General features: G+C 62.1%; 3 protein-coding genes across 6 annotated transcripts in view; 1 reads left to right on the forward strand and 2 right to left on the reverse strand.

Moving 5' to 3' along the window:
* SLC4A2 (solute carrier family 4 member 2) overlaps positions 1-1,998 on the reverse strand; it is a 14,930-nt gene extending 12,932 nt beyond the window's left edge. Inside the window, 2 exon segments of the mRNA XM_007469830.1 lie at positions 94-259; positions 1,948-1,998. Coding sequence (XP_007469892.1) covers positions 94-259; positions 1,948-1,998 — 217 coding nt within the window.
* Positions 1,999-6,346: 4,348 nt separating this feature from the next.
* CDK5 (cyclin dependent kinase 5) lies at positions 6,347-10,438 on the forward strand. Of its 2 annotated transcripts, XM_007469831.1 has the most exons (12): positions 6,347-6,383; positions 6,981-7,069; positions 7,161-7,228; positions 7,359-7,419; positions 7,518-7,574; positions 8,237-8,332; positions 8,470-8,544; positions 8,681-8,777; positions 9,368-9,437; positions 9,989-10,049; positions 10,162-10,242; positions 10,352-10,438. In XM_007469831.1, exons 1-12 carry the CDS (start codon positions 6,347-6,349, stop codon positions 10,436-10,438), a joined length of 879 nt encoding a protein of 292 aa, XP_007469893.1. The 2 variants fall into 2 exon arrangements, with proteins under 2 accessions (XP_007469893.1, XP_007469894.1); XM_007469832.1 differs by lacking the exon at positions 8,237-8,332.
* Positions 10,439-11,700: 1,262 nt separating this feature from the next.
* ASIC3 (acid sensing ion channel subunit 3) overlaps positions 11,701-12,927 on the reverse strand; it is a 6,369-nt gene continuing 5,142 nt past the window's right edge. The window contains exons 7-11 of one of the 3 annotated variants that reach the window (XM_007469835.1): positions 12,698-12,789; positions 12,419-12,498; positions 12,246-12,317; positions 11,999-12,057; positions 11,701-11,880 (exon numbers count right to left, since the gene is read on the reverse strand). In XM_007469835.1, coding sequence (XP_007469897.1) covers positions 11,802-11,880; positions 11,999-12,057; positions 12,246-12,317; positions 12,419-12,498; positions 12,698-12,789 — 382 coding nt within the window. In that variant the 3' untranslated portion in view covers positions 11,701-11,801. Of the gene's footprint in view, positions 11,904-11,998; positions 12,058-12,245; positions 12,318-12,418; positions 12,499-12,697; positions 12,790-12,927 lie in introns of all 3 variants that reach the window. The other 2 variants (XM_007469833.1, XM_007469834.1) reach the window with 2 other exon arrangements.

A 12,927-nucleotide genomic window follows, 5' to 3' on the forward strand; every position in this document is an offset into this window, starting at 1 on the left:
CCCCCCCCAGGCCCCCGGCTCCATCCTGGCTCCATCCTGGCAGCCAGAGCACCCCTGCCCCCGGGCTCGCCCCGCCTCCCCGAGCCCCCTCACATTCAAAGTCTGCCTCCCCGTAGCTTCGGCCTGGCTCCTCCCCTCCTCGGGACCCGGCCTCCTGCAGGATCTCCTCAAACCGCTCCACGCCCAGGGTGCGGTGAAGTTCATCCTCGTCCTGCTCAGGGAAGCCAGGCGTCACAGGGCCCAGGCTCTCTGGCTCCGGCTGTGGAGAAGGGGCGGTGAGAACGCACGCACGCGCGCACGCACGCACGCACAGGAGTCGCTCCTCGAAACCCCACCCCGCCCTGCGGCAGAGTCCAGTACCAACCCCCGCCCCGGCTGCCCTCCCCTCGAGTGCCAGGGACTCGGGACTCAGCACCCACCGCCCAGCGGCCCGTCCCCCGGGTTCCGGGCTCTCAGGACCCTGGCTGGGCGCATTCCAGTCAGTTCTAGGGCATGTGGAAAGTGTCTGCCCTGGAAGCCTCAGCAGAAATCCTGTGTGTCCAGCCCGTAGGTCAAGGTCGGGTGTTTGATCCGGGCCGTTCACATGGCTGATAGTAGTGAACGCAGCCCCTGTGCTCGGGGATGGCGACTGAGCCTGAAAAGTAACTTCCGCAGGTGCCTGAGCTAACTGACCCGGGCTTGGTCTGAATCTAACTAGAGTCCAGCTCCTGGACAGGGATGCAGCGCTTCACCTCGTGAGGAGAGGCCCCCGTTGGCAGCAAGGGCTGCCCACCCGCACTGAGTCCGGAGCCCGGGGCCTCGGCCGCTGCGGGGCCCCGCCCTGCCCCCACCCTCACTCCCCCCACCTGAGTCATACTGCAGGAGCGGCGGGACTGCGGTGGCCTGGCGCTTTGGAGAGCTCAGCCTAGCTGAGCAGCCGCCGCCCAGCCCACGGCCTTGGTCCAGCCCCCCCCACCCCTCCCCCTCCCCCCGCCGGGCCGTCTCAGCTCCAGGCACCGCTAAATATTTGCTCAAGAGCTTCTGGACTTGAAGGGCATCGAGATCTCCAAGGGCAGGGGTACCAGAGCAAGGAAGAGCAAGGGGGAGGTAGGCTGGGAAGAAGGGCGGGCCTTGCAGAGTCTCGGAGGTGGGGTCACAAGCAGCTGGGGGTGGCAGGGATACTGGGCAGGAGAAGATGCAGGGGTGAGTGGTCTGCTTCTCCCCAGCCCACCTCCGCAGCTCTAGCCCGGCTACCCCCCCCCCCCCCCCCCCCCGGCCTGAGTGAGCCAGAGCCCCCGAGTGTGGGGGGAGGAGGGTCAAGAACCCCTTGCACCTGAGGCTGAAGGAGGAAGTCCATGGCCGGCAGGGGTGAACTCGGGAGGGAGGGGGAGGGGACCAGCCGGCGCCTCTTCCTGGTCACGTGCCCCGCTGGGCCAAGGTGACCAATAACTGGCTGATTATGGCACTGGGGTTAATCATTAGCCTTCCCAGGAAGATGGGAGGGGGACACATGGGGCGGTGGCCACGTGGGGGCCAGGAGGGGCGGGGCTGAGTGGCACGTGGGGCCGGGGGTGCAGCGGTCTGCCCAGAGCTACCTTGCAGCAGACCGGCGCCGCCTCTGAGACCCAGTCAGAGGGGGGGTTGCTGGCTTAGAGACCCAGGCTTCCCAAAGTTCCTCTCTCGCTGAGGCTAAACAACAACCCGGGTCTTCAGGACACAGAGCCTCAACTCCCTCCCTAGGACCAGAAGCTGTCTGACACCCCCCCCACACACAACGGATACCTGTCCCAGACTCAGTGCCCCACGCAAGGCCCGGAGCGGGGATGGCAGTGCCCCTCCCAAGTCCCTCACAGGCTCCCCTCCCAGGCCTCTCCAGACACACACGCCCCTGTTTGACACACCCGCACCCTGGCCAGAGCCCCGGGTGTGATGGTGTAGAGGGACAGAGGGGCAGCGGGCAATACTCACAGTGCGGAAGGAATCTGCGCCCGAGGCGGGGCGCCGGGGGGCGCTGCTCATGGCCAAATCCTAGCCCTTCTCGCTGTAGCTGCGGCTTTCAGGGCAACAAGGCGGCGGCATAACCTGGGGGGGGGGCAGGGGACGAGCAATCACTGCATGAGAGAGGTGCCAGGCCTGCAGGGGCACCCCAACATTGCACAGCCAGGGGAGGGCAGGGCACGGGGCTTCACGGAAGTCCGCTGGCCACGAGGGGTCTCCTGGTTGCACAGGATCCTCCCAGACTATGAAAGGCCTTAGAGTGGCCCTTGGAGGGTGGGGGGAGAAAAGAGAGTTATTTATGGGAAGAAAAGAGAGGAACAAAGAGAGACAGAGGCAAGGACTGAGGCACAGGAGGCCACAGAGGGCCAAGGGACGAAGCGGAGTGAGGGGGAGAGAGGCGGGGGTGGGAGATGCTGGGGGAAAAAAAGGCAGACAGGAGTCAAGGCCCAGACCCGGAGAGAAAGCAGCGGAGATCAGGGAGGGGAGACAGAGGAAGCAGGGAGGAGAGGCCGAGCCAGAAACGGGAGCGGTGGGAGCGGTGGGAGCGGTGGGAGCGGTGGGAGCGGTGGGAGCGGTGGCACGGCACGCTGAGGCGGGCTGAGACCAGAGAGGGCTGTGCTGGGGGGAGTGAGACACCCCTTGAGGCAGAGACAACGGGCGGATGAAGGAAGGGAGAAAGAGAGCTCTGCAGAGAGCCCAAAACAGCAAGCAAGGGGGCTGTTCATGGGCCCCCTCCTCTGAAAAAAGCCCAGCCCCGAAGTGGGGGGGAGGCTCCCTGGGGGAGGGGCAGGAGCCCAACTCCACTCACTCAGTGGGAGGGAGGAAGGGAGGCTGGCAGGCACAGGCCGGGCACGACTTTATAATGGGGGAGGGGCACGTGACGACCAGAAGGAGGGTGGGCACAGAAACTCCGAGGTTCTGCCCTCAGGAGCGGTCCAATCCCTCCCCTCCCCAAGCCTAGGGCCAGGAAAATCTGAGTGGCAGGGCTGACGCCCTCCTGACCGTGACTGTAGGGGTGTCTGGGGAGGACACTGTGCGGGGGGAGGGCAGCAAAAGAGCTGCGGTTAGGGAACCTGATCAGTGCCAACTGGGGTACTTATTCCTAGTGGGGGCAGTGCTGGGGACACCCAAGGCTCTGCGACGGCAAAAGTACCGAAGCTCCCCAGTGTGTGTCACTGGGGGGTCAGGGTTACCAGATTTAGGGCCACCTCGGGGGTAAGACAGGTCAGTGCAGGGTCAAACAATGTAGGTCTGGGGGTCAGCCCGGGGTGGGGAGCCGGGAGCGACACATTCCTGGCCGGCCTCCAACTCAGCTGACTGCCCTCTTCACCTCCCCCTAGCAGGCCCTCCGCCAGGTCAAGTCTGGTGCGGGGGAGAGGGGTGCTGGGGAAGGAAACCCGGTCCGGGAAGGGGTGCCGGCACCTGCCGGCGCCACACGCCCCGCTCCAGGCTGTGCCCTCAGGGCGCTCCTCCATCCTCCCCTCCTCCCTTTACCTCCGCCCCCCGCTTCGCCCCCGCCCCCACCATCCCAGAACACAAAGCAGCCTCTGTCCAGAGCATCGAGGCCGATAATCCGGGCTGGGGGCACATTCCGGGGACCAGCCCCGACCGGCCCGGAGGATTAGCAACTCTCCCCTGCCCAGGGGATTAGCACTCCGGACCCCCTTGGGGGGCATTAACCACCCCCCAGGTGAGTTCGCACATTCCACAGCTCTTCGATGTGGGCCTGGCGGGAGTGGGGAGCGAAGGGAGGAGGGAAAAGTGGACCCTGGATTTCAGGCGGCGCCGCCCCCCACACCCAGCACAGAGCTCCCCACCCAGACAAGCCAGCCCCCCAGGAGCCAGGTCGAACTCTCCGCGCTCGCCTTCCCCATCCCCACCCAGCTGCTCCCTCTTCTGCCTGACCCCTTGTCCTCACCTGACCCGCCAACCCCTTCCCGGCTCCGCCTCCCAACCCCGAGATCGGGGGCAGAGGCTTGGGGCAACTCCTGGGCAGAGCACCCTGGACGGGCATGAAGGATAGAGTAGGGGACCAAAGGGGAGGGATGTCGTCTTGGAGTCCGCCCAGGAGTTGGGAGGGCCGGCGGCGCCTCCCGGAGAGTACCCCCTCCTGGTGGCAGGGGGCGCGGCACCCTCGCTTTAGGGAACTCTTAAGAAGCGGACCCTGGATCCCGCTTCCTACCAGCAATCACTCCTCTCGCCTCCCCATCCTTCTCCCCAAGACCTCGCTTCCCCGCGCCCCAGTCTCCGCCCTTTCCTGCACTTCCACTCCCTCCCAGCTCCGAGTGCCGAGTTCCCCCCTTTCCTTTCCCCTCCCTTCCTCCCTCCGCGGCCCTGGCCCTCCCCCTCCGCCACCTCTCCGCTTACCCGCTTCCTCTGGACTTCGTGCTGCAGGGGTCTCGGGGTCTCTCCCCCTTCTCTGGCGCCCTCGCGCGCTCCCGACGACTCCCCCGTGCCCACCTTGGGGCGCGCCCCCGTCGCTGCCAACTTCTCCCAACTCAACTTTCCCCCGCGCCACAGGCAGGCCAGCCCCCTGCGTGCGCGCCCCCTGGCGCACCGTGCGCGGCCCCGCCGCAGCGGGTTGGGAGGCGCGGAGTGGGGGCCGAGACCCGGGGGCGGAGGCGCGCTCCCAGGCACGGCCGGGCGCTGTGAGCCCAGCGCCTAGGAGGCCGCCCCGGCTGTCCCTCGGCGCGGCCCAGCGAGGTTGCCGCCCGGGGCTTCCCCGCACGGGCGCCCCGGGGACGTCGTTTCTTGGCCCCATTAGGCACTTCTGGGCGGAAAGGGGCCCGCCTCATGCTGGGGATCCCAGGCAGGAAAAAGGAGGCACAAAGATGATCAGAAAATTCGAGGCGGAGGAAGTTGAAATATGAATGCATCGGGGTCGAGCTTCTCTCGCGGCCGCGGGCGTCCCCCGCCTCCCACCCGCAGTTTCCCCAGTGCCTCCAAGAAAGCCCCTGTCTTTGCCTGGAGGACAGGGACGGGAGCGGGGGGAGCGCGAGAGGGGTGATGGCGGGGATGGATGCCCATTACCCTGAACTGACTTAGACTTTACGAACCGGGGAAATTCTGCCTCGGAGAGATTCCCTGCGGTGACCTTCCTTCTCGAACCCTATTCATAGTCATCACCTGTCATTTAAAGATCTCTGTGTGTACTTCTGGTTTTCTAATAAGTTATAACTTGTTCCAGATAAGGAATATACGTTTCGCTTCTTTAGTCTGCCACGGGCTGAAGCACTGCAATGTGTATGCAGAAAACGTTCAGATATAAACGAGTTAATTAACAAATGTTTAGCACCAACTTTGGTTCCGGCGCTGAGGAGTGCTGTTTGGGGCAGTTATCATCCAGTTCACATCCCTCAAGAATGCAGTCATGAGACAGTTAGAGAGAAGCCGCAAGAAAAATCTATAATCAACTCCTTAAGGGATGAGGTCAAGGCTGCTTCAGGTGTAGCTTCTGTCTGTCCTTCTGTCTGTTGAGGGCAGTAACCAACCTGCCAGCCCTCGGCCACACCCTGGCCGACTCCAGTGGGCCCGGGCTCTGCAGGGGGCGGAGACACCCTCCCAGTGTCCAGCCAGCTTGCCTCGGGATATCAGAGTGTAGCAAAAGGCTGGAGTTGGGTGGGCTCCGAGACGACAAACGGGGCTCACAGGAGAGAGGAGTCTCTGGCGTTTGGTGAATCCAGTCTCCACTGGGGCACACCTGCCTCTCTTTCCAGCCCTGCGGTCAGCTGGTCCATGTGAAGTCATCGTCAGCAAGATATGGCTCAGAGCCATTCCCCAATCAATCCTGAGGTCACCAGATGGCCCAGATGGAAACCCGTGCTGAGATTGTCAGGGAGTCGATGGAACCTCAGTACCATCAACCGGGGCAGAGCAGGGCCACCTGGGCTCAGGATGCAGGCCGCCAAAACCCAAACCTTAGAAAGCGCCCTACCCCCACCCCTGCTGCCTCCTGGAACGTGTAGTCCCGGAGAGGTCCTTCTCAAAAGAAGGTTGTAAGCGCTGAAAAGGAATAACACTAGCAGGGCACACTGGGAGCCGCGCGCGACGGCGGGGAGCCGGGAAAACGGACACGCGATGCTTCCTGGGACTTGAAGTCCAAGGGTTGACTCCGCGGTCGAACAGGAGTCCCGGGAGGCAAGTGCTGCAGAGAGCCTGAGCGCAGCCTGCTGGGTGTTGTAGTCCATTTGTTGTCTAAGGCCCCGGACATTACTGGGAAACCTGGCGCCCTAGGACTACAAGCCCGAGAAGCCCATGCGCAGGCAGTGGGGCGGGGCAGGAACGGAGGCTGGGGTGCCGCCTCCTCTGCAACGCCGGGCCCGGAGTCTTAGAACCCAGGGCCCGCAGGGGTCCTCGCGCGGCTGCGGCGATGCAGAAGTACGAGAAACTGGAGAAGATTGGGGAAGGTAATGGGACCACGAGATGTTCTTGCAAGATCTCCTTCTGCAGACCCTTTAGCATTCCTTGCATCCCGGGCTGCTGTACCGTCAGCAATACCCACAGACTCCAACCTCAGCACTGGCTGCAACCCTGGCCCTGAGCTCAACACTCCTTGCAGCCACCAATCCTCCCCCGTTAGCATTTCCCATAGACGCCCCCCTCCCAACCTTAGCACCCCGGTAGACCCACCTCCGACCTCTGCACGTGCTGCATTTCCTACCCCTGTCCTCAGCGCCACTTGCAGAACCTCACCCACAGTTCTCGCAGCAGACCTCCAACCTCAGCGTTCCTGCCGGCCCTCATTCCTCTCCCAGACCCCTGCTCCCTATTTTCAGACCCTCCAGAAGCTCGGCCTTTATTGTAGACCTCCTTACCCAGCAGCTGCAGCCTCTCCCTGTTGCAGACACCCTTGAGCCATCTGCAGGCTCCTCCCTGCCACATCCCCCACTTCTCCAGACATCGGAAGTAACACACCCCCACGCTGCTTGCTCTCCCGGCAGGGACCGCCTGGGTTGGGGAAGGGTGCCCCATCCTTTCCCTCAGCCCTGACCTCCGTCCTCTAGGCACCTACGGAACAGTGTTCAAGGCCAAAAACCGGGAGACTCATGAGATCGTGGCTCTGAAACGGGTGAGGCTGGATGATGATGATGAGGTAGGACTGGGGTATTGGGGCCAGGGAGGGGTTGAGGGCCTAGGCTCGGTGGGATGTGACTGTGGCCCAACTGGCCCCCTCCAATGTGTAGGGAGTGCCGAGTTCTGCCCTTCGGGAAATCTGCCTACTCAAGGAGCTGAAGCACAAAAACATCGTCAGGTGTGTAGATGGGTGGGGTCCTCCTTGCCTGTGTGGTCCGGTGGTGGGGGCTTCAGAGATGGGCTGGGATGATACTGGGATAGAAGGTGCGGACTTGGCCCTGCCTGGCTGAGCACTCGCTTCTCCCTAGGCTCCACGACGTTCTGCACAGCGACAAGAAGCTGACTTTGGTTTTTGAGTTCTGTGACCAGGTGAAAGGGGGACTTGAGGGACAGTAGCCTTGGGAAGATATAGGGACCCAGACTGAGGTTAAACTCTATCCCGTCCCCCACCCCCATCCCTTTTTTAGGACCTTAAGAAGTATTTCGACAGCTGCAATGGTGACCTAGATCCTGAAATTGTGAAGGTGAGGATACTGGTTTCCTGGGAGCTCACTGAGGCTGGGGTTGGCATCCGGATTCAGTGGACGTGCTCTCAGGCCCTGCACGGGGACACTCGGGGCACGAGGGGAGGAGAGAACCCTGGTTCTGCCTCCGAGAGCTTCCATCTTAGCAAAGGCACTTTCACGTGATCGCTTTGACCTGAAGGGAACACTCTGATGTCAGTGATAGGATTTACATTTGAGAGGCAGGAAAATGAGGTTCAGAGAGATTCATTCATTCAACAAATACATACTGAATGCTTTGCAGTGTGCTAGGCACTGTTCTAGGCCCAGGTTCCAGGGCAAACAAGTGCTGAATAATAATACAGCACAGTATATACGTTGTTGATTATGATGTTCGTGTTCAAATGAGGCCAGGTAGGGGAGAGATCAGTGTGGGCTAGAAAGGTAGGAAGGCCCACCAAGTTGTCAGTTCCGGAAAGGTGGGGACCGGGGCCCCCGTTCACCTTTCGAGTACCCAGCAAAGAACAAAGTAGGTCCTCGATAATGAAGGGGTGATGCTGGGCCGAGCTTCGTGCTGAAAGACTTGCTGGGGTTTCAAGGCAAAGCAGAGGGGAGCGTGACCCATCGTTGGGCCCCCTTCCCATCCAGACGGTTCGATGAACTCCTCCCTGCCCCTCCCCCAGTCGTTCCTCTTCCAGCTGCTAAAAGGCCTGGGATTCTGTCACAGCCGAAACGTGCTACACAGGGACCTGAAGCCTCAGAACCTGCTCATAAACAGGGTACCTCTGGGCGAGAGGACAGGACCTCAGGGAGGCTGGCGTGGGATGAGGGGAGCTGGACGGGAAGGCGGGAGCGGGGGGGGCTGCCCTCAGACTGTGGAAGAGCCCCTCTCCGTGCCCCTCCCCCTCCCCCTCAGAATGGGGAGCTGAAATTGGCTGATTTCGGTTTGGCTCGCGCCTTTGGGATCCCTGTTCGCTGTTACTCAGCTGAGGTGAGCTGCCAGGCTGGAAGTGGGGGTGAGGGAGGGAGTCCCCAGCCAGCATCCCTCAGCTCCTCCGGGACTCCTCTCTGAGCGCCCTCCTCCCCAGCCCTCAAACTGGGGGTCCCTGTGGTGGGGTCCTTTCCAGGTGGTCACGCTGTGGTACCGCCCACCGGATGTCCTCTTTGGGGCCAAGCTGTACTCCACGTCCATTGACATGTGGTCGGCGGGCTGCATCTTCGCAGGTGACACGCCGGGGTCTGAGGGGGCACTCTGTCTCCCGTTTGAGTGAACAAAGAGGGTCTGGAGGGTCCCCTCGGGGGAAGGGAGTGAGGCCCCTGGGTGGGGAGGAGGCAGGGCACGGCTTTGGGCGGGGCTTCTTCGCCTGTCACCGCCCCCCCCACCCCCCCCACCCCACCCCAAGCCACCATCACCAGAACTATCACTATAGCCCGCTGGTGTCGCCTTTATTCTGCTGTGGCTTCCCCACCATTTATTCTCAACCCAGCAGCCAGAGTGATCCTTTTATAATGTATATAACATGGTCCCTTTGCCCTGTTTAAAACTTCTAATGACTTTCCAATCACAATTAAAATAAAAACCAACTTCTTTCCCAGCTCACAAAGTCCTAGGTGATCTGCCCCTTGCTTTCCTTTCCACCCACGACTTGGGCTACTCTCTTCCTCATACACTATACTTTGCCACAAAAGCCTTGGTTAAGCTCCTCTAACACACACTGAAGTTCTTGAGCATGTTTTGTCTTTTGCATGCTGTTCCCTAGAGTTAAACGCTGGCTAGCCCGAACCCCTCCAATCTTTGCCCGCCTCTCTCCCAGAGCTGGCCAACGCGGGGCGGCCCCTGTTTCCTGGCAACGACGTAGATGACCAGCTGAAGCGGATCTTCCGATATTCTTCCATCTCCCTTCACCTCAGGCCCCCGAGGAGGGGATCTGCAAGCCCCTGGAGCTCAGAGTGCAGGCAGGGAGGGCGGCGGGGGGATGGGCTAGGCCTGGGGGTGCCTCAGGGCTTCTCCTGAGGGCAGAGGGTGGTGGACGCCCTGGTTGTCACGGGGCAGGTGCCCGCCGCCAGCTGGAGAGCGTGCAGCCTGTAGGCAAGGAGGGCTCACTCCTCCAACTGAGAGCCGAATCCTTAGGCTGAAGGAGTTGAAAGGAGCAGGGGGACAATTAGTGAGTGGGGGACCGCTGACCGCTTCATCAGGACCACGGACCTCAGGGTTTAAGTCAAAGTCGTTAACGGCTGTACAGCACCTGGCCTGCAGAAAACAGCATGCAGCTGGGACTGCATATGAGGGTCGCATGGGCCGGGGGCCGCCTTCTGTCGTGAGCTGGGGGATAAAGAGAGGGGGGCAGGGGTGGGTATGAGGAATCCCCCTTCCCCAGGGGAAGAGCCCCTTACCTGCCCCTTTGCACCTGAGTGATCCTTGACCCCGTGGACACGCTGCTGGGGACACCGACTGAGGAGCAGTGGCCCGCCATGACCAAGCTGCCAGACTATAAGGTGTGATGGGTAATGGGCTCATGCGTGGTTCATCAGTGGCCCCCCCTTAGGTCCTGGCCCTAGCAGCCTCCACGCCCCCGCACCCCTGGCTGACTCACCCTGCCCCCCACAGCCCTACCCGATGTACCCAGCCACAACGTCCCTGGTGAACGTCGTGCCCAAGCTCAGTGCCACAGGGAGGGACCTGCTGCAGGTGACCAAGGGCAGGGTACGGGGGCTGGGGCCGGGGCACTTGTCGGGAGGGACCCGGGGAGCGCGGGGCTCTGGGCGTGAACCTGCCTCGCCTTCTCCTGTGCATCCAGAACCTCCTGAAGTGTAACCCGGTCCAGCGCATCTCAGCAGAAGAGGCCCTGCAGCACCCCTACTTCTCTGACTTCTGCCCCCCCTAGGCTCCAGGCCCCTGGCGGCCAGGCTGGGGCCTGGCCTATTTAAGCCCCCTCTGGGGAGGGGAGGGAAGGCAGGGATGCACGGTGTGCCAAGCTCCAGCTGTGCTGGGCCCAACCAGGGTGGAGGTGCCCTAACCCGCGTTCTTCACTCCCTCCGTGGACTTTATTTAATTTCATAAATTTCCCACAGTCTGGCTGATGTGCTGGTAAAGTGGCTCTGGGGGGTGGGGGCGTGGTGCTGGGGTGGGGCCTGAGGCTCTGTTTCGCTTCACCACCCTCTGCAACCCTGCTTCCAGCTCCAACACAACCCAACTGTCCGGCCCTGGCTCTGCTACTCTAAGTGGCTGGAGGCTGGGGGTTGGAGGCTATGACCCTAACCCTTAGGTCTGCACCAGGGGCAGCGCTGCCACCACACATGTGCGTATGTGCTCGTGCCCTTCCTTTTCTCTGCCCAGGAGGCGTTAGGCTCCCAGTGTCTGAGAGCAAGGATGGGCTTCCACCAGAATGGGGAGAAAAGAGCCGGGCCTTTCTTTATGGTTCTTGTCCCACGTGTACCCACCCTGCCTCTTCCCTCTTCATGCCCCCCACACCCAGGCCCTCAGGCTGGGACAGGAGGCACCCAAAGCAGTAGTTGGGAGCACCCCCTCCCCGGCTCCCTTATTTGTCATTTTCCAGTATTTAGGGTGCCGAGAAGGAGCTGAGAAACCGGGCCTGGGCGTGTGCTTACTCGCAGGGGTGGGAAGGGAGGACCTGGGCTCCCCCGCCCAAGCTGGGGCCTGCAGCTCTTGTGCGAAGGCTGCGGAAGCAGGAGCGGTTCCTGTGCGGGGCGGGCAGGCTGACACTCGGTCCCAAGTGTGAGAAACAGTCATGAACTCCTAAGACAGGACAGCAGCTTGTGTTCTTGGAAGCGGGCTAGCCACGCCAGCTTCTCCCACCTGCTCCGCAGCTTCTTGCCAGGCTCTGGATCGGAGCCTTCTGCCAGCCCTTCCCTGATCGGACCCCAAGTGCGGCGGTCCTAGCACCGCCGCCTCTGCCTTCACACCCGGCTTTGGGCTCCGTTCACTCTGAGATGTCGGTTTGACAAACTCATTCACACTGAGGTTCAAGTGACCGATGCCCACTTACTATTCTTCTCTCGTAGAGAGATTTCTGGAGGTTAACATTTCAGACCTCACGTCTGCTGGATGACGGCTGGCAGAGGTCTTGTGCCCGAGTAGGGCTGACTGTGGCCTGGCTGGTCTGCCTGTAAGTGGAACAGCTGAGGCTGAGGCACTAGAACTTTATTTGGGGTGAAGGTGGAAAGACACGTGCGGGCTGGCCACGTCCAGGACGTCAGGGTGCGGCCCTGAAGACACAGATGCCCCATCTAGAGCTGGGTGACGAGGTAGCAGGTGCGTTGAGAGGAAGACAGCGTCTTGGTGACGGCACAGGGAGCGGTGGGAGGCCTGGGGAGACACGGACCACGGCCCTGGGACAGGAGGCCTCTCACCCACTGCCCTGCCCCTGCCCTCTGGACTGGACCTGCCCCATCTCCCTTGACCTTAGGGGGCCATTTCTTGTTACCTGGAGCCCAGGCTGAGGTGGGGAACTGGGGTTCGTTGGCTGCCCAGCCCTTCCTGAAGCTGTGGGAGGAGGGTCAGAGATTGGGGGTGGTGGCAGCGGGGATCCTCCCTCCCAGAGACCAGCCAAGGTCACTGCACGCCCCTCCCCCATCACTTTTTCTCAGCTGGGTAGGGGGGCTGTTCTACACTTAGGAGGAGGGGCTGCGCACCACAGTGGAGATGGCAGGGGAGGAGGAGGGGGCTATTACCAGGTTGGCGCTGGAGTGCCTTTGGGAGCGCTTTCGGTTCCAGAAGTAGCCCAGGACTCTGTCCCGGAACACCTGGGGGACGCAGTGCTGGAGGTGGCCAGCGCGTACCTGCCCCCTGGATCCTGTGGCTTGACTCTGCCCACCTCCCACAGCTGGAGCCCAGGCCCACCCACCTCACAGAGGTAGTCCAAGATCTCAAGGATAGTGAGCAGGCTGGCGCCGATGAACAGCCCCATCTGGCCCCCAATGTCACCTGTGGAGACCGGGTCACCTGTCAGCTCACTGCTACCTGCTCTGCCCACACCTCCCCACACTGCAGGTTGCCTGCACGCGCACACGCACGCACACATGCACTCACACACAGACATGCACACACGCGCGCGCACACACGGACATGCACACAGACGCGCGCACACACACACGCACGCACACGCACGCACGCGCGCACGCACCGAGTAGCTCCGACATTTCGTAGGCCTTCTTCTGCTCCACCGTCTCGTAGTTGAGGGCCTCAAAGAAGATGTCCAGCATCAGCACATTCTCCCTGGAGGAAGAGAGGCCAAGAGTGTTCGCTGGACGCCCCTAGTGCCAGCAGCTGGCAGGAACAGGTGCCCCATTCTCTGGTCTCTGAGTCCTTTCATGAGCCCAGGGGAGGGGTGTCACCGTCCCCATTTTCGGAAGA

This window comes from Lipotes vexillifer, unplaced genomic scaffold (genome assembly GCF_000442215.2).
Source record: "Lipotes vexillifer unplaced genomic scaffold, Lipotes_vexillifer_v1.1 scaffold472, whole genome shotgun sequence".
NCBI lineage: Eukaryota > Metazoa > Chordata > Mammalia > Artiodactyla > Lipotidae > Lipotes > Lipotes vexillifer.

Excerpts from the sequence above, each read along its gene's own strand:
- CDK5 (XM_007469831.1), top strand. The coding sequence starts at position 6,347 with ATGCAGAAGTACGAGAAACTGGAGAAGATTGGGGAAG. Across the intron at positions 10,050-10,161 it reads CCAAGCTGCCAGACTATAAG|CCCTACCCGATGTACCCAGC; the intron begins GTGTGATGGGTA and ends TGCCCCCCACAG. Across the intron at positions 10,243-10,351 it reads CAGGGAGGGACCTGCTGCAG|AACCTCCTGAAGTGTAACCC; the intron begins GTGACCAAGGGC and ends CTGTGCATCCAG.